The sequence below is a fragment of the Lonchura striata genome, chromosome 2 (genome assembly GCF_050655825.1).
Source record: "Lonchura striata isolate lonStrDom1 chromosome 2, ASM5065582v1, whole genome shotgun sequence".
Lineage (NCBI taxonomy): Eukaryota > Metazoa > Chordata > Aves > Passeriformes > Estrildidae > Lonchura > Lonchura striata.
In genome coordinates this window covers 97,507,649-97,535,279 of record NC_140704.1, presented here as the reverse complement: position 1 = coordinate 97,535,279, position 27,631 = coordinate 97,507,649, and the positions used below count along the sequence as shown (strand labels likewise).

The 27,631-nt window shown below is 39.2% G+C and overlaps 2 protein-coding genes across 12 annotated transcripts in view; one reads left to right on the top strand and one right to left on the bottom strand.

Annotated features, from left to right (window-relative positions):
- Positions 1 to 27,631, top strand: part of CARMIL1 (capping protein regulator and myosin 1 linker 1) — a 195,039-nt gene that overhangs the window by 85,371 nt on the left and 82,037 nt on the right. For all 11 annotated transcript variants that reach the window (XM_085571838.1, XM_021528664.4, XM_085571839.1 and 8 more), the window contains 7 exons: positions 1,569 to 1,666; positions 2,015 to 2,085; positions 2,281 to 2,354; positions 7,348 to 7,423; positions 10,003 to 10,091; positions 15,026 to 15,120; positions 19,064 to 19,150. In XM_085571838.1, the coding sequence (XP_085427964.1) occupies positions 1,569 to 1,666; positions 2,015 to 2,085; positions 2,281 to 2,354; positions 7,348 to 7,423; positions 10,003 to 10,091; positions 15,026 to 15,120; positions 19,064 to 19,150 (590 nt within the window). The remainder of the gene's footprint in view (positions 1 to 1,568; positions 1,667 to 2,014; positions 2,086 to 2,280; positions 2,355 to 7,347; positions 7,424 to 10,002; positions 10,092 to 15,025; positions 15,121 to 19,063; positions 19,151 to 27,631) is intronic.
- Positions 7,586 to 26,452, bottom strand: LOC146768347 (uncharacterized). The gene is made up of 2 exons (XM_085571843.1): positions 25,956 to 26,452; positions 7,586 to 24,111 (listed from the first exon to the last, which is right to left on the bottom strand). Exon 2 carries the CDS (start codon positions 23,876 to 23,878, stop codon positions 22,493 to 22,495), a length of 1,386 nt encoding a protein of 461 aa, XP_085427969.1. The 5' UTR covers positions 23,879 to 24,111; positions 25,956 to 26,452; the 3' UTR covers positions 7,586 to 22,492.

Sequence of the window (27,631 nt, the reverse complement as noted above, 5' to 3'; positions counted from 1 at the left end):
CACATGATTGTGAGTCTTGTTCCTCAAAACTAAGCCCTGGGCAGTCTTGTCATATTCTTCCCATGGTTTAACTGACTCCTTGAATCATTCGTCTCCTTGTCTGGCTTTTAATTTCATTGCATTATTTGTGCCTTTCATTTTGTCTCTTACCTGTGTCTCTGGATTCTATCATATTGCTGCAATTCTCAATAGTTTTTCTTGGTTTTCTTTTCTTTGTTCTCAGTCATCTTCATCAGTCTCTACCAAGTCATGCAGCTCTACTGTATGCTCTTCAGCTCCTGGTTTTAAACATTGTTAGAAAAAATGGGCTGTGGGAAAGTTTTTCCAGACATGTTGATTTTTATATGCAAACTTTAGTAACAGGCTCTAGATGTGAATGGTTAGGCTAAACTTACATGTTTTATTTTGGGCGCATGTCTTCATTATTCACCTTTCCTGTAGGTGGAGTAGGAAATCAGGTTAATAAACTCTAGATGGCAGTTTCTTTTTTTGTTGTTTTTTGTTTTGGTTTTCTTGTTATTGCTTTCATTTTTTTTCCCTACTTCCAATATTCCTCTTGGGCAGTGTTGTTAACTGCCCTAGGGGAGATTGAGGTGTCCCTTCAAAGAACATGAATACAACTGAAATATTTGTGGACAGGGTTGCTATAAAACCTTAGTAATAGTGTGAAAAATGCAGACAAAAATAATAAGGTTGCAAGACTGTTTGTTTCTCTGGTTGTTTATGAAGGTCTTGAACTCTCTATGTTTTCTGTGGGTTTTTTCAGAATATTGCTGGAGCAGGTTGGGTAGCTGCATAGCTTGCTTCCTAGAAAATAAATCAAATTTCTTGCTCTCCTCTCAGATGGCAGAGTTTTCCAAAATGAAGGCATTGGAGTTGTGTAGATAATAGAGGACAAGATCAGGCAAGAAAGGAGGGAAGAGCTTTCTCCAGTTATTATTGCTTATTAATTCTCTTCTGCTCCACCTGCCATCTCTTAGACCCCTCATAAATTCTGTAGTTTATGAGGCAGTCTTGCCATTCAGAAAAACAGATAATTTTATTTCTTAAAATGCAGGAAGGTATTGTGCTTCTTGTCTGTCTGGGGAGGGAAACTGCTATCAAATTACACGGATTGGAGCTGGAGATCAAGAGTGCAGCCTAGAGGCCACATGGAACTGCTCAGCTCTTTGCACCATGGTGCTATTTCTGTATAAAAGCAGTGTACATACAGCAGTGCTTTCAGGGTAACTATTAATACCATATCTCTTCCCTATTTTGGGCATACTAGTGTTGGATGAGGGTCACAAGCCTCCATAGATGGAGTCATTCTGTAACACAAAATAATTTAGTTGCTCCAGTAGTCACAGGGTTAATCAAAAGAAAGAGAGAAAGAAAGAATGAATAATGTTACCCCTGCTGTGCTGCATAATGGTATGTGTGCCTTTTAGGTAGTAAAGTGGCTTGTATTAAAAATGGTAATTCTTCCTATGTACTCATTTAAAAATTCTCTGAAAATAAAAAATGTTTATGTGTTTAAAAATACTTCCAAAGACATGAATGATGTTTCCCCCCTCTTTTCCATCTAGGAGGATTATGAAAAAAGTAACTATGGAGCCTTCAGAAAGACTGGCTAATCTCCAGGCCCTGTGGGACAGTCAGACAGTGGCAGAACTTGGACCTTGTGGTGAGAATGAATTTAAATGCTTAAATATAAAAGGGCTGGAATTGCAATGTCAGGAAGTTTAATTCTATTTCTGGAAGAAGCTTGTAAAGGTGTAATTAGTTTTAAGGTGTAATTAGTATGAGGCAGACTTCTGATTGGTAGGTGAAGGCACTATATTAAGCTTTCTTACAACTCGCCACATGAAGATAGGATAGTCTCAGTTCCTTTCAAAAGCACAATGCAGCCTTCTGAAAAAAAAGAGACTGAGTTTTGAAAAACTGGCTCTTTAAGTTCTAAAGTGTCCTTTTAGATGTACATTTGTTTCCTTGTGTGACTACTGTGTTAAATAGTCTCTCGGGTTGTTTGTAGGAGGCTTTTCGCAGATGTATGCTTGTGTTTGTGACTGGCTTGGATTTCCCTACAGAGAGGAAGTACAGTGGGTAAGTGCTTGTCTTGTTCTGAAGCTCTTTTCAGCTACCTGTGCTAATGATGAAAGAACAGGTAAATTCATAGTGCTTGACCAAAAAAAAAAAAAAAAAACAAACAAAAAAAAAAACCCCAAACAAACAAGAAAACCCCAACAACAAAACAACTACAGTTCTGTAAAGATGTATTTGGTTATGTATTTTTAACAGGATGTTGATACAATTTATCTGACACAAGATACCAGAGAGTTGAATTTGCAAGACTTCAGCCACCTTGACCACAGGTAAGCCATGTGCAGTAATCATGCTAATATTGATGAAGTGTGATGGCCCCTTAGCTGTTACTGTGAAATTACCATCTGTAGCATTTTTAGTTTTCAGCATGAAGCTGCTGTTTTTGCACAAAAGCCACATGGAAACCTTAATTCATTCAGGAGCCTGGGAAGATAAATATATTTTCTTATTGGAAACAATCCAAAAAGTTAGTGGATAGATACTTTTCCTGTGATGGCAGATAGAAGATCTCAAATTCAGCAGATAAAACATGCATCTACATCTGGTGGGCAAAGCAAAAAAAAGAGATTATGAAGTCTTTACTTCTGCAGAATATTTTTCTCATGGTGTACACAGTAAAGTAAATTAATTTTTGTTAGCAAGTCAGTAGAAGGTTTAAGTTGTTCAACTGAATTCCAGCCAGTTGTCTCTTCACTTGTAATAGATGCTACCAAAAATATGTACCTCCAGAAAGGAACTAATTGAGGGTAATTTTGCTGTGAGATGCTGAAACCTAGCTAAGTGTTGTATTTAGTTTACTGAATTTAGAAAATTGGATTCTGAGAAAGTTGAATTTGGAGATATTACAAGTAGGAGAAAATGGGAGGGAAGCTTAACTAAAATTCGTCATTATACAAAGGAAACTGCAAATTTAAGGAAGTGTAAATAAGGTTGAGAAAGCATTTGTTTCTTTGGGAGAACTCAGTGAAGGAATTAAGAATCTATCACAGATACAAGGTTAGAATATTGTAACAGAAAGGTTTTTAACCTGGTGGTAGGTAAATATGAGTATTTTGCCACAGCATTCTTTGGAGGTTCAAGCTATCTGATGTGTGAACTTGCAGAATGCCCCATTCAAAGATTTAGCTCTTTTTCTGTGCCACATTGTCACAGTCTGCAGTGAATCCCTTGGCAAAGTTACCAAGCAGTGTCTGCGTTCACCAGTTCAGAGGTAATTCCAGACAACAGGGCTGCAACTGGTGTGTGACCAATGTAGCCAAAGATTCTCTCCTTGGTTAAGCCTTTTTGAGAAAGGATAAGGGGAGGAATGCTTCTAAGCACAAGCAAATTTGGGGCAAGAACTCAGTGATGCTTTAAACATTTGCTGCAAGATGAAGTGATGAGAAAACAGTGGGGCATACCTACAGATACTCAGCTTCAATAGATATTAAATATTTGAACACTTTATTAGGAAATAGCTAGAATTGTTTTAAATATTTGGAATATCTCAGCTGGTGCAAATGAGTTTGGCTTCCAGAAAATGTAATAATGGATTTGTTGTTTTAGAAAAGCTTTTCATTAAAATATACCTTACAAAATTGCTGAAGAAATATATTTGTGCTGTTAAGCAAAGTCTTTTTTAAGTGCTTCAAGATTCTCTTAAGTCCAAAGATTCAAATCTATTTTGGAGCCATTTATATGCTGTAGAATCCATCTTGCAATGAGAACATCTACATGTTGAGGACTGAACTGAAGAACATTTTGGATTGAAATTTCAAGAAGATTAAAATTTTAAGAAAGACAAACCCTTGTTATTCACTAAAAATAGAAATTAGTAATTGAAATCCCAGTTAATTCAAGAATGTTTGTAAGCATTTTCCAATATATTTAAGACAGTGGAACTGCTGTAAATTCACAGTATGCCATTATACTTCAGATTTTGAGAGACTGTTTTATATCTTATTCACCTAATTTTTGAGATTGTGGAACCTATATTGTGTAATAGCTCTGAAGCAAGGTAGGACAGGTGCCTCAGTTCTCTAAATACAGGGGTTATTCATTGCAAAAATAAACAATTTGTGTTTGTCCAAGTAAAACATTTCTGTTAAAGGTCAACATAAGCTGGCATGAATTATAGATGAATTTAAGTTCCCAGAGCATCACAGCATGGCTTGCTGCATGGGAACATGACTTCTGAGGTTTCATCTGAAGTTATGTTGTGTTGTGAACCATATAATTATTAAAAAAAAAAAAAAAAAGACTCAAAGTGAAAAGTTACAAAGGGCTTATTTGATACGGTTGCAACATCTTCATCTGTGTAGCATGTGGTTTAGCTTATTTGGACATTCAAAACATTTTAAGAAAAGTGTAGTTGTTTGGATTTTTTTCATTGTGCTGTTGAGATTTCTTGCCCTCTGAAATACACAGTAGGACAGAGATGTTGAAAAAATGTGAAGGCATTAGATAAGCTGGAATCTTGTTGAGGCTTGGAGAGATTGCCTGCATTCCAGAAGAACAGAATCTGCTTTTATTTTAAGATGACACAGATTTATCTTTTATAAATATTACTTTATTCTGGATGGTAATTTTAATTAATGTAAACATCCCAATGTTTCCCTCAGTGAAGGAAAGTTATGTGAAGGCCCTGCTTTTGGAATTGATTCTTAGATTTCTTTCATACCATATTGGAAAAGAATTCAGGTTGTTAAAACCACATCTAGACTGCAATAGAATAAAGTGAATAAAACAATATATAATTTTGAAAAGAAAAACTTGATAACAAGAATATAGGGGTTAAATGAGCTTAAAGCAAGAGAAGCAGTAGAGGTAAATTCCTGAAGGGGACCCTTCTGACCCACTAGTGAGAAGCACCTTCAAAAATTGGACCAAAAATGGGGAAAAAAAAAAAAAAAGTCTTCCCTTAAAATCAGGTGGTAGAATCTGATAAAGCCAAGTTTGTAGACAGTAAGTGCAGGTGCTTGCTGAGCAGGCTCCATTTTCTGCAGGCATGTTGGGAGTAGGGGGAATGGGGTGTGTAGAGGGAGCAGTTGGTGTTTGTGAAGGTCCCAGGCAGGATCTGTGCAGGACTGGGGTTTGGACAAACAGGCCTTGGATGTGGCCAGAAAATTAAACTATTCAAGAAACATTGTTGCAGCTGAACAGGACTATTTTAAAACAAATCAGCCCAGCTGATTTGCAAGTTCTCATTTTTAAATATTTCTTGAAAGTGTCATAGCTCTGCCACTGAGACTGAGCACCCCTTGTCCTTCAGCCATTTCTCTCCCGAGCCAGAGAAGGAAAGGGGAGGAAAAAAAGGCACAGCCTCAGGCTAGCTCTGTCTGCAGCCACTCTCCTGCCCAGAAGTTCCTGAGCCCTTGCCAGCCCTCCAAGCTGCCTTACCAGCTCCCTGGAAGTGTGAACACTTGCAGTTGGTGATCCCCAATCATTGTCCCTCTGCTCCTTTGAAGGAACTGGGCTGCTGCTGATGGCTGACCTACAAATGCTCATGGTACCTTCTCCTGCTTTTGGAGGTGGTACTCCACAGCATGAACAGCTCTGCACCATCAGTGTCAACTTGTCCAGTGTGTGCCCAGCTGAGCTGCCTGCTTACTTTGGTTTACAAACCAAAATTTCACCTGAAAAATTGCTCTTATATTCACTCCACTTCTAAGGCAAAGGCAGTGGCAAGAGAGGCATCAAAGCTGCAAATTCATTACCACCTTACTGATCTTGCCAGGGAACCACAGAGGAGAAGCAAACCTCTCTGTGGGCATTCCATACTGGATGGAAAGATTCCTGCCTTCCCAGGCTAAGGGGGAAGTACTTCTGGGTTGTTATTTTTTTGTCACTGAACATTTCCACAGTTAGTTATTGCTTTACATGGAGATGAAGTGTGTGTAGGAACAAAAACAATGTGGTGGGCAGAAATCTATACACTCCATGAAGCTGCTAAGTCTCTGCTGTGCCTGTGGAAACAAATTCACCACACAAGGTGATGTGTGCTGTGAACGAGATGGAAAGATGGCTTAAATCCTTGAAGGGCACCCCACACTAGTTCCTTTGCAGGAGTGTGAAAATGGTCCATTTGCAGGAGCTTCTCAGCTGGTGGGCTACAGCCTTTTGCTGCAAAATGCTGCACCTTCGATCTGTTACCTTAGTGATGCTTGTGCTTCCAAATGTAGCAACTGCAGTTCCCGATATAGCCTACGGAATGCTTTTCCACGTGATGTCGCCTTGTCTCCTGCCTTTCCTGTGTGTTTAACAACCGCCCCGAAGTGTCTGCGTGTTTGCAGAGGAAATCTGGAGGAGAAGATGGGAGAAGGGTGCTGCATGTTAAGTGCAGACCTGTGCCTACCTGCCTAAGTCCTGAATGAAGAGCTGAGAGGGGAGAACGGGGGTTGGACTGACTTATAAAAGCCAATACTTTAAAAATTCTTCCTAGAAAAACAGGCTTGAATGGTGCTGGTTTGCTGGTTGGATAAGATAGTTTGTGTATGTTACAACTCTTTATTTCGTTATAAAGACAGGGGCTTTCTGAGGAGCTGTTAAGCCTCTGTGTAGGTGTATATAAGTGTTTTATATGCAGCACCAAACTGGTCTGAGTGCTGCACTGCTCAATGGTGTGATAATGCTTGATGAATGAATCTGCTGGGGGGTAGCGTACAGACGTGACATTCATCAGCATCTGCTACTGGAAAATCTTAACACAAGGAGAGCAGATCACATTAAGAAGCTTGAAATGAAGAAAATGTGAATAATTTAGAATTTCATTTGTGAAATCCCTTTCACAATTAAGGGGGGTTTGTGCTGAATTTCGCATTATCCTGTTGCAGGTCTCCTGTTTCCTGGGGGAATTTAACTATAGAGATGAGACAAGGAGGTGTTCTCTAGAAGCATTCAGTCATGGAATTATATTAAATCATCAGACTGCCAAAAAGCTTTTTAGCATCATGCTAAATTATAATTAGAGCTGATTAGGAAGCTTAAACATGTCACAGGCTGAAGAAAAAGTTATGCTAAAAGTAGGAATGGCAGCCCAGACAAATTCCTGGTTTTAAAATTCATGCTAGAATGGATGCCAGTTGTCCAGTCAGAAATTTTTATTAAAATAAGAGGAAGACATGCAGCTGCTCCTGCTGTTTTTAGAATGCAGAGCTTTCTATAATGGGGATGGTAGGCAATTAGCATTGCAAAACTGGGGAATGAGACATGGAAGAACACTTAAGAGATTGTTTCAAATAACAGTTATATGAAATGTGTGTAAAAGTGTTTTTCTTTTTCTAGAGACTTAATACCTATAGTTGCTGCTCTGGAATATAATCAGTGGTTTACAAAGCTGTCCTCCAAGGATCTGAAATTAGTAAGTAATAAATTGAATCAAAATATCTGCTTCTACCAGGCTGTACTGTGTTTTAAAGGATGCTATTACATTTTTTAAAGTGAAATATTTTTGGCAAGTACAACTGGGCAATCTATTGCCAACTTTTATTTTCCTGGAATCACATCAGGAAAATACAAACTGTTGGATAGTCAATTAGCACCATAAAAACACTGCTGAGAGTCAGGTCTTGTCAAAATTTCAAAGAATATAGTTTGAAAACATAGTTGGTTGATAGTAGTAGCCCATAAAACTTCTTTAAGCATTGCAGACTCCCCCAAACAATATTATTTGACTGACTGGAAAGTAACTTCAAAGCAGCCAGAAATCTTAGTTGCTTTTTGGAGGTGAAAAGGCCAAGATTCTGGGGATTTTTTTCTTACATAAAGCACTTTTTTTCTGTGTAATTTTCATTGCAACTTGATAATTTTGTCTCCCAGTTTTCCAAAACACTGATGTGTGGCACCGGTATTTTTCCATATCAGTTTTCGTTGCTAAAAACAAAAAGAGGGCATGTCTTAACAAGTTGGACTACTGTAAAAAGAGCCAAGAAAAGCAGTAATTCAGTGACAATTTAAATATATCAAAATATGCTATTTCTCCTAAAGTTTATAGTCACAGGTGGAGTTAGTGGTTTGCTTGAGAAATTTCTTTCATGCTTGCCTCCAGAAGCTTTTGCAGTTAAAAATTAATATTAAGTTTCATTGTGTTTAAATTGATGCCGTTTTATTGACCTGTAAAGCTCTCATTATATTCCTAAGGTATCATTTCCAATGAAAATTCAATAGGAACTTAGGTGATTCTTGGCAAAAGACTAGGCAAAAAACTTCTTTCCTGCTGGGACATCTCTCTCAAAGTTATGCATGGAATGAAGGCGGTGGTATTTTTAGTGCTGTTGTATTTTGCTGTTAAAATCAACATTGTTAAAAGGTACAATGCAATTAATCAGTTTCTGCTTCAGTGAAATTAGATAGTTTGCTTAGTTAGAAGTCTGGCTGGTGTAGTTTGCTTAGAACTAAACCTGGCTGTATTATCTATGTGAGATACATTTATGTGAATGTTTTGAGTTTTTTTCTTAGCAGCTTTCCTGTGGAAAACAAATAAACTTCGTCAGTCTAGAAAATGTATCAGTTACTTTAAAAATCCCAACCTCTTACCTTCCACACATTCAATTTTTAAGTCAAAAAGGAGGAAAATGTAGATCATTGGACAATAAATCCATGCCATAAGAACCCTGCCATGGGTCATTATGAGGTCAGACATATCCGGAGGCCATCGAGTGCATTGTGTTTCATGAGTCTCACTGTGCTTGATACACAGTACCCACAGTGGTTTTATAGTACAGGCATGAAACTTTCCACGTGCAGTCACAGTACTGTAGAAAGATTGCTGATAATATTATGAATTATTAAAACATGGATGGTAAAGAAAGTATTGGGAAGATAGCTGAGTTGACAGTCTTCACCAAAAATTGTCAACCTTTACTGTGTAAAGGATTAATAAGATTTTACATGTGTAGTTGAGCAGATTTATTTTGTTTAGGGAATTTTTTTTTTTTTGGATATTCAATTAGTTTGAAAGTAAAAAAACCCCAAACCCTGAAAAATACACAATCTAGAAAATGTCAGATCGTCATTAGAGACAAAGATGTTCCAGGTATGAATGTCACATTGTTGTCCTTAAAAGCAGGTAATAGAATAGTTTCAGCACTTCATGATCATGACTCAGATTCAGCTTTGGCTGTCACATGAATGCTGGCTAGTGTGAGCTGTGGGGGGAAAAAGAAAAGTCAAATCCAGAAACAAAATAAAAGTTTATAATAAAAGGTGATGAGGTACAGAGTTCATTGCATGGCTTTTGAATGATTGTGGTTTTATCTCTGTTTGAATGAGCAGAGCAAGCAAACTCTTTCGCTGTCATGTTTTGTTCATGGCACTTGCAAATATCCATGCAAATTCTAGAATTCAACGACAGTAAGAAGATGAGATGATATTTACTTCTGAATAGGCTGTAAGAATTCATACTCAAATATACTGGCCCTTTACCACTAGTTCTTGGGAGCCTTTGGAGGACCTCTCTAGCTAGGGCACTTTTGCTGCTGAGGTTCTTTGGAATTTTTTTGTTTGTTTGTTTGCCTTCTAACATCTTTCTTTCTGTTTAGTTGTCATACCTGGTCAGGCTTTATTCTCCTTTGCCCTAGTTACCACATTTTCCTGCAGGAGTAGCATGCATATGAATAAGATTTATTTTAAATTAAGTGAGAGTATTTTCTGAACCGCATGATTTAGGTTGTTTTCATTGTCATTATAAAAATTCTGCCCCTTTTGGTTAGGTGGCCTTGTCCATCAGTTACTTGCTTTTAATCTGCCTCCTGCATCTCTTAAGTCTTTTCCAGAAGTCTTCTGTTCACTCTCCTGAGTGTTTCTGGCATTTTTGCTTCCTATTTATGTATAACAAGAAGATGGTTGTGGCCTGGATCCCATTACGATGTACAGCTTAACTCGATAACTGTCTGTTCCGTGTTTGTGTTCTTTAACACTGTTCTGTCTTTTCTGTGGCAGTCCACTGATCTCTGTGAGCAGATACTGCGAGTGGTGAGTAGGTCCAGTCGGTTGGAAGAACTGGTATTAGAGAATGCCGGGCTTAGAACGTAAGTAATTCCTTCACAATGTCGCTTTGGATGCTGCTTACTCCCACTAAAAGGGATGGTGATATATGTTAGCCTGAATAAGCATTAAAAAAGGTGTGCTCAATGTCTGTCTAGTTCTGAGGAGCCTCTAGTCACAAGCTTTTTATCAGGTTTTCCAGAGGGTCTGTATGTCCAGGAAATCCCTTTAAACTGGTGTTTTTTAAGATTCTGCCTGGAGAGTTGGGCTAAGTGAGCAAAGTGATTGAAAGAGAGCATAAACCTTAAACTGGCTCCTACTGTTCCTCTCCCAAATATGGGTCCAATAGAAGTATCAACACCTTTTTATCATTTAAAAAGCAGTGGTTTAGGTTTTGTTAAAAAAAGCATACTGTGCCATCTTGCAAAACACATTGTTTCATTTCCAAATGAGCTGGTGTTATCTTAATGTGGATTGCTGTCTGCTCAAATATAACAGGACTTCTACATTAACAACTCTTTTGAAGAAAGTAGATCAGTAAGTTTAATGGCTTGCCATAGACTTAGAAGGCAGATACACAGAAATAAGCCATACAATTAATTCTTGCATATGTTTTAAATACAGTAAGTTGTAGTTAGCTTTTTTCCCCTTCACAGGAAATAGAAGCAAAGTTCAAGTTACTTGCAGCTATGCTAGTTTATACTTGTGGTGCTTGTTTTAATGTTAGGGTAGTGTCCAAGACAATGTAGACAAGTGAAACTCTAGAGCTAATGATTTTTTTTAAATTAAAAAAGTAGTATAAAGGTGGGAGAAGCAGAACACTATGCAAAATTACAAATAAAGGGAAACAAGCACAGGGGAGATATTTGGTGTGCCTTACATTGTCTCTTCTTTCATTGTTGGAGTCTTTTTAAAGTGCACTTTGCATTGAAATGCCTTTAAAAGAAAATTGCCTCCATGACACAAGAAATTTGAGATCGAATAATATGGGAACTTTCTGATGAGTAGTGCACTGCCTTTAATAGCTGTCATTCAAACAAAAGCCCCTGGTTTTAATCTCATTTTTCTTCCAGTATGTGCCATGAAATCTAGTGATAATCATTAATATTAAAGGATATGTTTAATACCTTTGCACATTACCTACCTTAATTTATCACAGTTGGATTAACTGCTTTCAGTTCCAACAGGACCTGACAGATAATCAGCCTGTGACTTTGGTTTTCATTCTCCATCTACATGCAGAGTGTTTGGCATTGTGCCTTGGTGTGTATCTGTTCTGATCAACACTGTCTGTTTTTGCCAAGGATGCATTTGTCAGTTTTGCTATTTTTCCTATCTGTTTGCTAGGAATTCCTGTTGTTGCTGGCTATCTTTCTTTCCATGACTTACAGACCAGTCATTTTTAATGAGCTGTGATAGAATGCCAAACCAGGGTTAAGCAAGAGCTACCAAGAGTAAAGCTGTAAGAAATAACCTGAGCAGCTGCAAGAGCATATTTCTTCCTGCAGCAGTCAGTCTAAGATGACTCTGTTCTTTTCTATATCCAGCCACTCATTTCTGTGATTTGGTTTGGCCACAGCCTCATAAACATTTGTCATCCACCCAAATGATGAAACAGCAAACTATTGTGCAGTAGCAGTAATAAGGACTAGGGAAGTATGAACTTCCTGTTGGGAAAAACAGGATGTCAAATGAAAGCCCCTGTCTGATAAGATTTGTGCTTTCCAGTTTAGATGCTCTTGGAAATTTTATCCCCATTGCTATTGCTTTAAATGCACATAAAGGATTCATTTTAGATAACACTGGAACGTTTCAATGCATACAGCAATCACTAATGTTTTGGTAAGTGTTTTAATTAGCATACATTATGTCCAGATTTCAGGGAGAGCAGAGTAATTCAGGCTGGCACAAAAAAATGAACTTGAAAGGAGGGTTAATTCCTGAGGTATTTTAGAGCAATGGGACAATATGTGATAACCAAAATACTGATTTCTGGCTGGGCAGCTCAGGTTGTTGATTAGGCTGGGCTTTGGTGTCTACCAGGCTTTGAAGCTTGGCCTGACAGGCACAGGCTGTATATTGTGGGAGCTGCTTTTGGCCTGCTCTGTTGGGAGATGCTAAGTGGCAAGGACTAGGATTTTAGGAAAAGGTTCTTCCTCCAGAGGGTGTTTTGGTGCTGAAATAACTCCCCAGAGCCCTGATCCCTGCCAGAGCTCAAGGAGCATTTGGAAAACAATTTCAGGCACATGGTGGGATTGTTGGGGTGTCCTGTGCAGCACCAGGAGTTAGACTCGATCCTTGGGAGTCCCTTCCAACTCGGGATGTTCTGTGATTTCCATGGAACTTCCCAGTCTGCAAAGGCTCGTTTGCAGGAGCTGCTGCAACTGATTTATTTGTTGCACTTCCATGCTCTCTGAAAGCTGGCAGGCAGAATGTCCCTGCCTCCTTTCACACTGTCCTGTGCAGCCCTGTTTCAAAGGGAGTGGCCAGCTGGGGAACAACAGAAGTGCCTGTTGCTGTTATCCAGAGGACCTTTGGCAGTCATGTTGAGTCTTCCCTTTCCCTTCTTGACAGAGTCTTAATGTCTTTAGACCTAACAGTGTTGCTTCCTCCTACACATCCTCTTTTTTTCTGTTACAGGTATATTGTCTAGACAGATTTCAAGGAATTGTTTAATTTGTCTGAGATTTCCAGATTGGTAGTATTCTTTCTCTTGATGAAATATCCTTAGTCTGTCATGTGTATAGTTAAATTGAATCTTTTTGGGGCTTTACCTCCAAGCCTGAATAAGCTTGTTTCAGCCAAGCATGGCTGTGTAATGCATAGAGAGCAAGCTTGACGCTTTATAGAAAGTTTCAGATTTACACCCCATGCTCTGTCCATAAGTGTGCAGCCAAAAGTAACAAATTTTATGACTTGAAACTAATAGTGAACAAAGGAGAAGAGATGTTTCCCTATGAGCAGAACCAAGGTGCCTCTGTTTATAGCAGAGGCTGCACAGGGAGTGTGTGTTATTTGTTGTATTATTTTTTCAAAAATGAACCTTGAAGCCCTGTGAGCCCAATATCGATGATCCAGTGCTTTCTGTTGGAAGTTGGTTTGCTGTGCCTTTGCTAAGTAGTTCACACACACTCTAGTTGTCCAAAATACTGTGGTAATCCTGCCTATATTGTTGGCAAAAGCTGGAGCAGAGTTTGTAAACAGGCCTGGAGGTATAGGCAAAGTATTGTAATTATAAGAATCTGTTAGGGATAAAAGAAGAGGAGGAAAGTCCTCAAGAAGAAAGGGTTTGTTGCTTTTTAATTCAAAACCTCATTTTTCTTGGCTGGACATAAGGAGCTTGATTCAGATGCCTAAGGGCAGGCATCTAGCACCATTTGAAATGCTGGAAGATTTCCAGAGTGTTGGCAAATGTCACTGAGGACCTACAGGAGATCCATAGTCTTCTGCAGCAGCAGCTGGTAGGAAAGCAGGAGACCCTGGGGTCTCTCACGTGGCAAAGTTTCAAGTCCAGAAGTTCTTTTTGTTGAGTGTTTGTATTCACATACTGCTTGTATTTTAGGAAAATAATATGTTTTTCCTCAAGGCAGCCCTTCATCATGCATCTGCAGTGCTGTAACCAGATCTAGCCCCAGAAGGACATAGGGTTTCAAAGAGAAAGTAAACTTCTCTAGAGCATCTCTGTACTCCAGTAAACTTTGCAACTTCAGATAACCAAAAGGCTATTGCTGTTCAGCCTCCTTTCTTTTCCAAATACTAGAAGAGGATACTACCTCCACTGTGGTTCTCAGCACAGAGGTGGTAGGCAAAATCTGTTACAAGGGAAGAGGGCAGTGTTGATTAGCATTTTGGTAGCTTTCCACCACTGGTCTACAGGAGGAGAAATAATGTACTTCAAGGCAGAGAGAGAAAGAAGGAAGTTCAAGACATAGTTTTGCTTTCTATCTTGTTGTCTAATTTAGGTGAAATAAGAACACTGAGGTTACATCCTCACTTTATCAAAAGCCCACATTAGGTCTAGTCCCTTAACACATCATAACTTCTCAGTTGGTACAAGAATAGGTTTGAGGATTTGTCTTGGTGCTGATAAGACATCAGCCTTCTGACTTCATGCAAGGAATGTGTCTCCACCAGAGTGTGACAGTGTGGTGTGCACAAAAACCCAAGCTTGCTTTCAGCTTAGTGCTGAGTGGTGGCAGTCCAGCTGCAGCAGAGCACTTACAGGTGAGGCAGTGCTCCCTTGCCTCTCAAGTGGCTTTGGAACAGTGGTCATGCTACTACATCTACCTACCTACCATAGTTGGTTAAGGTTGCTTCAAAGCTCTCTGTGCTGCCTGGCCTGGCTGTTGTCAGCATTACAGAACTGATACTCTGCATCTCTTTTGGATCCATTGTTGGGACTGTGATCAGCCAGTCATGCCCTTTGATACTTCACACTGTAAAAAGAAGCAAAAGTTCATCAGTGTGCTGCTATTCTTTAAGAGAGTTATTCCTGCTGTTTTATAAGGTTAGAAATACTTCTGAATATGCTGCAAAGCCCATCTGTTGAGTGACTATTGGCAGAAAGCTGCTGCAAGTGAGCAGGATGACTTGTGAGTGAAGGAGTTTGTGGTCTGCAAGTTGATGTATATCTCCAAGTCCTGTGGTGTGCAGAGAGATGGAAGATGTGGTCAAGTTTTGAGTTGTTCTGTATAACTCCCGTTTTATACCTTCAGATCTCTGTCAAAACCATTTTAGGCTTTGATTGTATACTCTTCTGTCTCTTAGGTCACAACATGAATAAATAACAAAGTTACTCCCTGTGAAAGATAGCAATTTATCCAGATAAGCATTGTTTAGAGCCATGAGGAATCAGTTGGTGCTCTGCACTAGCAAAGGCCACTTGTGTCTAGTAATCCCTTGTTGCTTTTAAGCCTTTGAATGTGCTGTTGGCAGAGGAGATAACAGGATTCCTTCTCCCTCTCTTTTTTTGTTGCAGGGATTTTGCACAGAAACTAGCCAGTGCCCTAGCCCATAATCCCAACTCAGGACTCCATACAATCAACCTTGCTAGCAATCCACTTGAAGATAGAGGTACTGTAACATTTACATTTTTCTCTTGCTATAAATGTAGTAGGAGGGTTATTGCTGCTCTGTTCAGCTTTGCCTGAAGAATAGGTGATTGTTTTATGCATAATGCTACTGTAAATTTCTGTTGTCCACAAATGAATGAAAATTGCCATTCTTTTTGACTTATGCATATCCATTGGTGTGTTGAGAAATATTTAAACGTCTTAAACAAACCTTGGATTTTAAAGGAAGATAGAACACACTGATTGTTAAAAAAAAAACCCCTCTAGTTTTTAAGATGTGTGCATTTTTAAAAACAGTGTAATCAGCTGAAAGATGAAGCACAAGGCAGCTTTGTTTCTTGGACTTCATTTTTCTGATGGTCTTGTGTTTTTATTTCAGCTGTAATGCCATATTTCTTTTCAGTATGAAAATTACCCCTTTTCATCAGCTCTTGGCCTGCCCTGTTGTGAAGTCTTGATGATGTTCAGTAATACTGGTGTAACTGGCATTCCTATGGAGCAAAGTGCTGTTGATTCCACAAGATGGAAAATCAAGCTGAACAGCTCAGCTTTTCTCAGACTGGGCACTGCTAGGCATGATTTCACTACATATCAAGTCATTCCTCTCCCTTGTCTACTCTTTTTTCACCCAAGAGGCATTTATTTTTAAAATAAGGTTACATTCTTTCAGTCTGGAGTTGACCCTTCAGTGCTGCCCATTTGAGGTTTCCATTGCTTCACTTAATGCATTCCAGGCACACAGTGTTCTGGGATCAGACTATCTTGTTCTCTGTTGGGCCAGAAGAAAAACATGAATTTTACACAGTGAACCTTTTCTTGTTTTTTTTGGTTTGTTTGGGGGAAGTTGTCTATTGTCTTTGCTGTCATGATTCAAAATAGAAAAGCTGTGCATTCTGATTACAACCTGATGGACTCAGAATCATGTTAGCACAGAATTTTGTAGGTTTTTCCCTTTCTACATCTCTATCACTTTTCTTTTGACTAGAAGCAGGTATGGTAATGTTTTTAACCTATTCTGAGTAGGTTTTTTATTTGAAATTGTTCACATGAATTGCTTTAACTCTTCTGATTACCTCTTGCCTGCTGATTATTGCTTGTTCTCGTTAAGAATTCTTATCACATGAAAGCCAGTGCTTCACTGAAGAATGTTATTGTTACAACGTGCCGCAGGCCTACTGCATTTGACAGAAATTTCTGTTGCAAGCTGGAAGAAAGGCTGCTACATGGTTGATTCTGCTTTTGAAGAAGTGTATTTAGGTTGTGTTATTTGAAAGGTTTTTTGTTTTTTTTTTTTTTTTTCCCTAAGGAACTAATTTTTATCTTGGAAGAAAAACAATTGACGAAACATTGGGTACTCTACAGAGCAGGGGATCTTTTTTTAATTTTTTAAACATATCCATGGGAGTTCTTTCTTTACAACAAACCTATAGATTCAAGCCGTTTTGCAGTATCCACATATAAGACAAAAATTAAATGCAGTAACTACAACTTGGACAGATTAGTATAGTTTTTTCATTATCTCAACCTTTCCTATCAAATATGCAATTAAGATTAGACCTTTTCATTGGAATGAGATAGGTTATAGAGTGCTTAGACATTAATTATAATTGTAATGTGCAAATATTGCAGCTTTTCATTTTAAGAAAATTTCCTGGCTGCAAGGTAAAATTGACTTTGGTAAACTGGAGCAGTAGGAAGGATTTCACAAGTTACAGTGGAGATTCATATAAACATACGGATTTTGGGAAATACCTTTTGAAAAATCACCTGCAGGAACTGGAACTAGGTTATTTTGCAGTTACAAGGGGAATCACAGAGCTGTTTGTTTTCTGGAGAAGAACGTATTGTACCTGTATGAACACAAATATGCACTAAGCTATTAGAGATTGCTGAGTACCAATAACTGAAGGCACAATATTATTACATATTAATGCAACTGTATTCCAACAGCATGGGGAATGGGTTTAGTTTACCTAAAGCATAGGACCTGTCTTCACTTCAAATACAGTGAAGTGTTTATATGCAGTGATTTTTTTACTGAGACCAGTCTATTAATTTATGTTTGGCTCTTCTTTATGGTGCTGTCAATATTTGTGAGACTAACACCTGGAAAGTTTGTTATCAAACTTGTCTGTAAAAATCTAGCCACACTGAAGTGATGGCGATTTTGCTTTTGGCTCTACTAGGGTCAGAATTTAGAATAATATTTTGTTAAAAATAATGCAAAACAAACATACTGAAGACTAGTAGTACTCAAATTCCAAACTGTATGCCTGGATGCAGCTAACTCCATTTCTCCCGTGTGAACTCTCATCTCTGTTATGCCATTGGCAAAAATGAGTGACCTAAAGGGTGTTCAAGGGACAGAGTAACCAGAAGGAGTTTTTCTTTTCTGCACCTGATTCATGTATCTTATAAATATAACTTAACCTCTGTGCTAGTAAGATGTGAAAATTGTTCAGCTTGGCTAGAACAATAATTTGTCTGCAGATTGTTAGCTGAATACAAAGATGGAGGGGTAAAACGATTTGCTGCAGTCTCAGTCAAAATGTTTAACTACAAAAATTACATTTGTTGTATCCTTAGTGATAGTGATTGTCCTTATGGAGCTATGTAAGAAATTCCTGTTAGTATAATTTGATTCATTCTTGCTGAAAATTGGTGAAGATATCTGGTTACCATTGTGCTTTAAATAAATGATTCCAAGGTCTCATGGGTCTAATGCTTTAGCAATATAAATTAAAAAATGTGTATTGTTTTGAGCTGCATGGGTGTTGCATGCAACACTTTTACTGAGAGCATTAAAAAAAATCCTACCAGAGTATCTGCAAGGTAGCTGGCTCCTTTATTATCAATGATAAGTAAAACAGAATAAAACCAGAGTAAACATAGGTATGTGACCTACAGTTTCCCAGACTGTTTCATGTCTGTGTATGTGGAAAGGGTATCAGCTTTTTAATTTACTATATTTTCAATCAAGTAAAAAGTTTTACCCTCTTTCTCTGTGCCCTTTTCTCTCCAAATGAATTGCTGTGGACAACTGTGTTTCACACCTCAGGTTAAGCCTGGAGTTTCTGTGTTGATTTATTCCTCTAATAAATATTTCACAGCTTAGTTGCATTGTTATTTATGATGTGCCCTCTTAATCAAATTTCAATCTTTTTCTAAAAGCGGAACATTAAATTTCTGGAGTGTGGAACTCAGACACACTGTGTAAAGGCTTTAATGAAAAGTGCCTTCTTATGGTTTTCTTCTTTTGTTGAATTTGTGCTGAGGTAGTCCAGTCTCAGCATCTTAATAGGTTTTTACTGTTTAGGATTGCAAGCAGTTGTGGCATTTCCAAGCCTGTGTCCTGGCTGGTAGCCTGCAGACTGCTGTAAGAGAATTAAGTGGTCGTTATGACTTGGTAAAGGTTTCAGGTTCTTAGGGTTTGCCTCAAAAAAAGAGGATGATGTTAAGTAACATGGGTGCTTTTCTTGCCTTGGCAGTCCTTCCTTTTAAAAGAAAATAAAAATAGTTTGAAATTTCGTGTGAAACAGCACTGTTGGGGTTTAGTTCACACTTAGATTTTTTAATTTAGTTTTTTTTTCTGAAACATAAAGCTTCCAGATTTTCCAAGTGCTGACTGCTTGGTGTGACAGCTTAACTTTGACTCTTCCCAAAAGTATGTTTGTATTATAAAGTTTTTAAACTAATTGAGGAAGGTTACCCATGTTTAAAAACAAAGTTTCCTATCTGTTCAGTGGTTAGCAAAGCAGGGATCTTGATTACATCAGTAGAAGGTTCACAAAATGACAGAGCCCACCTGCACAGTGAGTGCAGTTCCTCCTCAAGTGTCACTGGTGCAGTTTGCCCCTGCTGAGATTTGCTGGGAAAACCTGAGGTCACAGAACTCACCTGAAAACATCTTGTTGTTTTGTGTTTTGTCTTTGCTCCCCCAACAGGTGTGTCATCTTTGAGCATCCAGTTCGCCAAACTTCCAAAGGGACTGAAGCATTTAAATTTATCTAAAACCTCCTTGTCACCTAAAGGTATGTTTTATAAATATGCCTCTTTGTATCTTCTAAAACGTTCAGACTTACATAAAAAAAATACTTAATCTTAAGAGATTATACAATTATTAATTGTGTTAATTATTTACATGTATTTTCTCAGCAGCACAGTTGCTTTTTTTGCACTCCTGGGTTGCTGAACCCTCGACTGGGTTCTAAGTACCCTTCAGCACTTTGATAAACTCAGACTTGCTTTTGAAAAGGTTAAGTTTGAACCTGTATTATAAAGGAAGACTGAAATTAGGATTGGCATGAAAGATATGTTTCATATATACTTCAAAAAAATGTCAGAAGCAAAAATGTGTAGAGAAATTTCGAAATGCTTTTTACATAGTTATTTTATGAAACCAAGCATTGTGACAATGGCTGGTGAGTGACTTGCCCTGACTAAATATTTCTTTGTCTTATCATTTACAAATTTCTGATTTTATATTGTAATTGAAATGGTTGTATATTTTAAAAGCGTTAGCAGCCATGAAATACAAGTCAGAAGCTTTCAGGATTTTTTACATTTTTGTTTTACAACTAATAGGAGTAGTGACCTCTTAGAGATTGCACAAACCCAGGGTCTCCTGTATAGGTAATGGGTGTTAAAATAGAGAAACCACACTGGCATTATTGCTGCTTTTCTGTAGATGTTGATGACCTGGAAAAGATGACTGAGTTAACAGTATGAAAGACATTAGTTGATAACAGACAGAAACCATGCCCTTTTATCCTTTTTATTAATGCTCTGTGAAGTGCAGATTCTGTATTCTCCTTAGCTTCAAGGATTAACCTGGGGTAAAGGGCTTTTTGTTGTTTTATGATGAGTGCCTATGGCTCTTATTATGCTTAAGTAAACAGTAAATCCTAACGTGAATTTATTCAGTAATGATTTTCACTAAAAATACTTTTATTAAACTCTGGGGTTGTTCTTTTCTACTGCCAACTCAATATTTGGTGGCAGTTGATTAAGAATCTTGACTAATGTAACATGTACTCTTGTAATAAGATACTTGTGAATTTAACAGAAATTTATGCAGTGCCGGTATGTTCATTCATTCTCTGCTTTTCTTCATGTAAGCTGAATTATTTCAGCAATATATTGTGAAGTTTGAGTTGAGAGAACATTTTAGCAACATTTCCTTCTTTATAAAGAGTAACTGCCAGATTGATGAAGTTCACCCACACATCTCTAGTCGGTGAAAGTGAATTAAAAGAATCTGAAGGTTTTTAACATCCTTTTTAAAAATGATCTTTGAGCAAAAGCTGAAAATATTTTCCAGTATTTCTAATACTGATGACCTTCAGATTAACATGTTACCATTAATCTTGTCCCATGTATTTCCTCAGTATTTCTTAAAAATAGTATATGCCATGTCTTAAAAAGGGAATTCTTACTACCCTCAGGCACTTAAGCAACTCAGGTTGCTGCAAAGCTGCCAGTTTCTCTCTAACCTAAGAAGACAGTATTGATTTGGTTTTAACTTGGGAGGCTATTTTTGAACTTGTAATACTTTCTGTGGAGAAAGTCTAAAAGAATCCCTGGATCTTGGACTCAAACTTGGATCCAAAGTGCATATATTTTTTCCTCCAACCTTTTTTTCTTTTTTTTTTTTTTCTTTTTATCTTAAAAAAAAATTAAAAGCTTTTCATAAATTCAGAACAAACACTCACAGGTTTTGACCTTATTTTAAAAGTGCTTTCTATTTGAGATAAGTTTCTAAGATTGACAAGTGAAGTTCAGGTGGCAACTTCCCAGCTGATCTTTCTTCAAATATTGTATGTCAAAGTTCCTGAGAGCTATTAACAATCTGAGCCTCCTGAGAGTGGTAAAAGAGCATAAAAGATTGTCTGCAAATGAAAGTGAGATTACTGTTAGAGTATAACATGAGGTAGTGTGAAGTTCAAACATAAATATATTGATTTGAAGATTCTGGTTAAATGGAAAATTCTAGTATACTTATTCAAAGATAAATCTTGCTTTTTTGAGTCCAAGCCAGAGGCTAATTAAAAAAATCCCTCATTCACATTGTTTGCCTTCACTGATGTGGCTGATTTTGAGAAGTTGGCCCTTTTTAAGCATTAAACAAGCAGCATTATGAATTGTTTGATAGCTCCTCTTCTCCCTCAAACTCAGACACTACTTCTGAATTCCCAGAATTGGTTCTTGGTTGTACATGCTGAATTCTTGGTAGTTTAACCTAGCTGGAACCCCAGCTGATAGCTAAGAACCATTGAGCAGCCAGGAGAAAATAGCATTTGTTCCTTCTTCTTGGTGTTGCTTGTAAACATTGTTGAGAAGGCTCACTAAAGTGAATCCAAAGCTGTAATGTCAAATATTTAAAAAGAGCTTTGAAATCTTTCTAAGTTTTAAAAAATATTAGTTTGCAGTCTACCTTTAGCAATTGCGTGTATATTCAACAGCACCATCTCAAGCTAAAAGAAAAATGACACCAAGCAGAAAAGATTTGAGACTTGACAAAAGTGTTGCTGTGTTTTGATACTTTCCAGTTTCAAAAGCCTCCTGAAATCAGGAGCCATATTACTAACATGGGAGACTTTCTTAATATTTGAAAGCTCAGAAAATTAAATCATTGACAGGTATTTTTGTCTTCAGTATCTTGCTAGCTGTTTCATCCACATCCTCATTGGCAAATGAGTTTCATAATAGTTTTTAAGTGAAGACTGGATGTGTTTCATCCATTGAATACCCATCCGATTTCACTGACCAGCTGTGAGAAATCGTTGAATGTTGTGTAGTGGATCACTTGCCTTCTGTATAGCTTTGCCCTGGCAACTTAGAAAAAAACTGCTGTGCCAGAGCTCACACCTAGGTCGGGAGTGGCTCCATGTGTGGAAAAGTCTCTCCTCCAACCCGTGCTTTCAAAGAAAGACACAATAATCTTCAGTCGTCCGGTCTCAAGGTTATTTATTGCATGTTATCTAAAAGATTTTCTTCTTGAGCTGCTGTGGTTTGCTCAGCAGCTCAGGCAAAGGCACACACACCCTGACATCCTCTCTGACTCCCGTCTTCTTCTTCTCTCCCCCCGCTCAGAGTTGCTGCTACCTTTTATATGATATATTACATGTTAAATGTTTATAGTTTTTCCCCAATGCCTATTGCCTATATTAAATGATGCCTCTCTACTCTAAACCAATCTGTGAGTGCCAACGTCACCAAGAACATGGAGGTAAGGAAGAAGAAAGAGGGAGGACAGGGCAGGCCCAAATCCCTCCATCTTAAAACTTCTGACCCCCATGTACAAGACCTAAAACCCCCCTGTACAGCACTCAAAAATTCTTCCCTCTACTTTGTGACTACTTCTATTATAATATCTAAACTTTTGTGGCTTCTTCTTCCTGCGAAGTTGGTAAATCATTCCATGGTTCAAATCCAAAATCACAGCTGTTTCCAGCTGCCTGCCAGGGTCTCAAATGCTTCTGACCTGGGCCCAGAACATCCAAAAATGTCTGTGGGACATTTTGAGTTCTGACATCTCCCCCTCCTGTTTGCGCCAAAAAAACCTGCTTTGCCACTTTGTTCATGACCCGTCGAATGCATGGAAAAATGCATAGCAGAACAAGCAGAAGAGCTAGAAGCCCTATAAGAATATAAAATGCTATTTTCAAAAGCTCCCTCCACAATGGTGAGAGATTAAAAAAGTTAATGAAATCATCCCACCAGGATCCTGTAGCTTCTTGCAATTTGCTGATGCTGTTTTGTATTTGTTTTATATTTTCATGGATAGATTTTGAGTGATCGGACAAGTTCATGCAGCACATCCCCTCAAATTCTTCACACCCATGCCCATGTAATAGCAGCAAATAATCAATTGCTGCCCTGTTCTGAAGTGTTGCTTGTCTTGCACTGTCAATATCTGTTAACATGTCACTCAGTGCAGAGGAAATGGCATGAGTGTGTTTACTCAACCAACATGCCATGTGGTCTAATTGCGTCAAGGTCACCCCCGATGTTGCTTGGGGTGAGAAAATTGCTACTGCAAGTCCCCGAGCCTTGTTCCAGGTATAAACTTCATCATCACAATTTGGACTGTGTTGCTCAATGGATCTTTTTTCCCTGCGTGTCTGTTCCCTCAAAATTTCCAAATTGGATGTTATCAGTGAGAGTTCTCCAATGCTGCATGGACCGCCCTTGATTTTTGCAGGGATAGCAGGCCAAATTCTGTCCCCGCAAATCAAAAACATTCCTTTTGGTAAAATGGCTGGATTTTGGAGGGATGGTTTGCTCATCATTTTGGTATAATTACACCAGGATGATGCATTTCTGTAAAAGAACTGGTTTGGAGTGACGTCTATCGTGTGGTTATCTGCCTTTGTCACTCCCAATGGATTGAATATAATACAGAATTTCATTCTTGTTGACCCAAAGATGTCCAATTCTGGAGGTTCGAAGTGAGCCACAGGAAGGAACTGTGTCCAAACATGCCATCCTCCCACAGGATCTGAAAAAGACTTCAGAACCTTTGGAGGGATGTTCTTTGGTATTGGCCATTCCTCCACTGGCACACCTACCAAGCATGTTGAGAATGGTTTCCCCGGTTTCGAATGGGTCAGGCAAATGCTGTCCAGACCCGCTGCCTTTGCCAAAGTCTCCCACACATTTTCCTTTGGTTGTCTCATGGAAAAATCTGTCCTATTGCCCAAGGCAACAGGCAAGAGAATGAAGCACATGAACACTATCTGTCTGAACCCCATGTCCATGTCCCCGCTCTCTGTGAGAAACCCCGCAATGCAGCAACACCCAAACAACACTTGATTCCCTAGAAAAAAACCCAAGTCTCTGAGTTATCAATCGTTGTCTGATGAGGTGTCTGCAGTGTTGTTGTCTGCCTCGGTCTGCGTGCTTGCCTCTCTGCTTCTCGGGTCCACGTCCACTGGCGTCTGCACTCAATAAGGTTTCACGTGCCTTGCTGACACTCACTTCAGTCCTCGCCCTGTGAAAACACAAACGAAACCCTTGCCCCAAGTTATTAATGCAAATGGGCCTTTGATTTGTCCTGACCCTGGGTTTCAGATCAAAACTAAAGGATTTTCTCTTAGTTTTGCTTGTGTGCTGTTCTTAAAGTGTCTGACAATTGGTGGAGTAGGCTCTGAGAAAGAACCATTAAAAAAATTCAACACATGCAGAGCTTTGTTCAACTGCATATAAGGTGTTGCACCTGCCTTCCCCCTTTTTTGTTTATCCAAAAGGGATTTTAGGGTGTGATGTGTTCTTTCAATGATTGCTTGACCTGAGGGAGAATGAGGAATACCAAAAATGTGTTTGACTCCCCATTTTTTCAGAAATTTGTCAAGCACTTTGCCTGTGTAAATTGGACTGTTATCTGTTTTATATTTCTTGTGGCACCCCTAATAATGCAAATGCTTGTAAAAAATGTCTGCAGGCATGTTCTGCGGTCTCCCCTGTATGTAATGATGCAAAAATTGCCCCTGAAAATGTGTCAACTGAAACATGAATGTTTTTGGGCCTCCCAAATATGGATATTTTGTGACATCGGTTTGCCACAGCTGGAGACTTTGCAATCCTCTTGGATTGACTGCTCCTGTGGATGCAGGTGGCTGCACAAGCTGGCAATCTGGGCAAGCACTTATGATTTCTTTTGCTTGGCTTTTAGAAAGGCAAAAGGATTCCATCAATGCTTGTGCATTTTGGTGGAAAAATGCATAGCTCAATTTTGCTTGCTCAAAAATATCTAGCAGTGTCTGTGAGATGGGCATTGTGAGCTTGTCTGCATGAACGTTCCCTTCTGCTAAAAACCCTGGAAGTGAGGAATGCGCTCTGAAGTGTGTAACAAAATATTTGTGTTCTCTGTTTTCTAGGATTGTTCTCATGCATGATAGATACAAATATAAAATTTCATTGTCTGTGTGTTTTAAAAGTGACCCCTCTAATCATTTGACCACATTTGCAACATATGCTGAATCTGTGATCAGACTGAGGGATTCCTGAAATAACTGAAAAACCCTGACCACTGCTGCCAATTCTGTGATTTGTGGTGAGCCCTGTGCTTGCCGAGCGGCCGCTTCCGCGGCTTCACGGATTCTTGTCTTGGAACGCGTCATGGGACGTTCGGGATGTATGACCGCCGCGCTCATGCTCCCCACCCCCTCCTCGGTCCTCCTCACCCCCACGGTCCCCCCTGCAGCCCCCCTCGCTGTAGGTGTGGACTCGGGCTGCTCCCGGTCCCCTTCCTCACCAAGGGTTACAACTGTCCCTGGCTGATCTGCCACTGTCTGAGGGGTTTCTGCATCAGAGGAGCTTAGGGATTCCCGGGGTTCAAAGGAGTCTGAGGAATAGTGGGAGCCCGAGGACCCGGGACATGATGGAATATCATACCCTTGATTTTCCACAGAAGTAATCCTGCTTCCCCTGGATCTGTGGTGAAGAGAGCTGCTCCATTTTCTGGCTGGGCAATTCTCCTCCCTGTGCTCCTGTAGGAGCCTGGGCTGTCTGATGTAAAATGACAGACCCTTTGCCACGTTGTGAAAGTGACTCTAATATTGTCCTCACTGAAGGCAAAAGTTTTCCGGCAATCTTATCTCTTTTTGTGGCTCGGTAATATAACTGCTTATTAATCTCTTGCCAAAAATTTGATTCAAACAAAAGATGTGTCTCTGTGTGCGGGTAATTACACCACACCCACAACAACAGGGCTTTCAGCTCTTTTGGAGCTATTTCTACAGGATGTGTGGACACCATCCCCTGCAGGGCTGATAAAATTTGAGTCTGCTCCTGGAAATATCCCACCCCCATGTCCTTAATTTTGACTGTTCTCACCAAAAGCTGAATCAGCACGAGGTCAGTCCAGAGATGGCACTGATCACCATCCAGCAGGTCACAGGTGAGAAATCCCAGGAGCACTTCTGGTTTTTCTCCTCTCCGGGCTGTTCTCGAGACGAGTTGTCTAGGTGAAGGTCAGGATGTTTTGTCTTGAACTTTCTGCTCCCTCTCTCTTTGGAGTCTTCGGAGAGTGTGTGTGTATGCCTCTTTCTGGTGAAGGTTGGAGGTCTCTTGATGGATTGGCTTCTTGCCTGTGCCCTTTTTGTTTGCCCACTCAGGGACACCAGGTGCCAGAGCTCACCCCTAGGTCGGGGGTGGCTCCTTGTGTGGAAAAGTCTCTCCTCCAACCCGTGCTTTCAAAGAAGGGCTCAATAGTCTTCAGTCGTCAGGTCTCAAGGTTGTTTATTGCATGTTATCTAAAAGATTTTCTTCTTGAGCTGCTCTGGTTTGCTCAGCAGCTCAGGCAAAGGCACACACACCCTGACATCCTCTCTGACTCCCGTCTTCTTCTTCTCTCCCACCCAGGGCTGGTGCTATCTTTTATATGGTACATTACGTGTTAAATGTTTATAGTTTTTCCCCAATGCCTATTACCTATATTAAATGATGCCTTTCTACTCTAAACCAATCTGTGAGTGCCAGCGTCACCAAGAACATGGAGGTAAGGAAGAAGAAAGAGGGAGGACAGGGCAGGCCCAAATCCCTCCATCTTAAAACTTCTGACCCCCCTGTACAAGACCTAAAACCCCCCTGTACAGCACTCAAAAATTCTTCCCTCTACTTTGTGACTACTTCTACTATAATATCTAAACTTTTGTGGCTTCTTGTTCTTCCTGTGAGGTTGGTAAATCACTCCATGGTTCAAATCTAAAATCACAGCTGTTTCCAGCTGCCTGCCAGGGTCTCAAATGCTTCTGACCTGGGCCCAGAACATCCAAAAATGTCTGAGGGACATTTTGAGTTCCGACACTGCTGCATCAACTAAAGGACACAGTGATGCTTATTCATGTAAGTAATACATGCATGTAGTGCTTGAAAGGCAGCAAAGACCATCTACAATAAATTGAGCAGTTGATGATAAGCTGCAGAGTCCTCAGATGAAAGTTAGATTTGAAGGAATCAGAAATAGCCATGTCCTAATTTGTATTTTGAAAAGCTGAAAAATTTCAATGGAAGAAAGCCCTGACTGCTTTGTTCCCAATGTGAGCTTTTTAATTTTAATGTGAAAAATAAGTGTTTGTTCTGATTAGCAACTGAGAGTCTTTATGGATCTCTTGGTACTTTTAATTAGCTATTTTTGTGAAATTACAGGCAAATACATGAATTGAAATATTTTTAATTTCTAGGTCTTGTCAGTCTCTTTTGAAGTTCCAGCAATTATAATTGTTAACGTACTTGGTCTTCCACAGATGCTAACATCTACTTCCACAGTTAGTTTTATCTAAATATAATTGTTTGTAGGAAGACAATGGCTTAATATTATGGAGTAAACTGTGTTTTAAAAATCTGTTTGAAAATGGATCTGGATGCATCCTGGATCTGGGATGTATAACATTCTGTGGCTCATCAGGGAAGTGGGGGAGCATGGTCCATGTGGAACTGGGCATGCTGTGTCAGGGAAAGGTCTCCTGTCTGCCTGGTGATCTGAATTCTTCAGCTGCTGTGCAGTGATG

Coding starts and splice junctions, on each gene's coding strand:
- LOC146768347 (XM_085571843.1), bottom strand. CDS start 23,878: ATGGACATGGGGTTCAGACAGATAGTGTTCATGTGCTTCATTCTCTTG.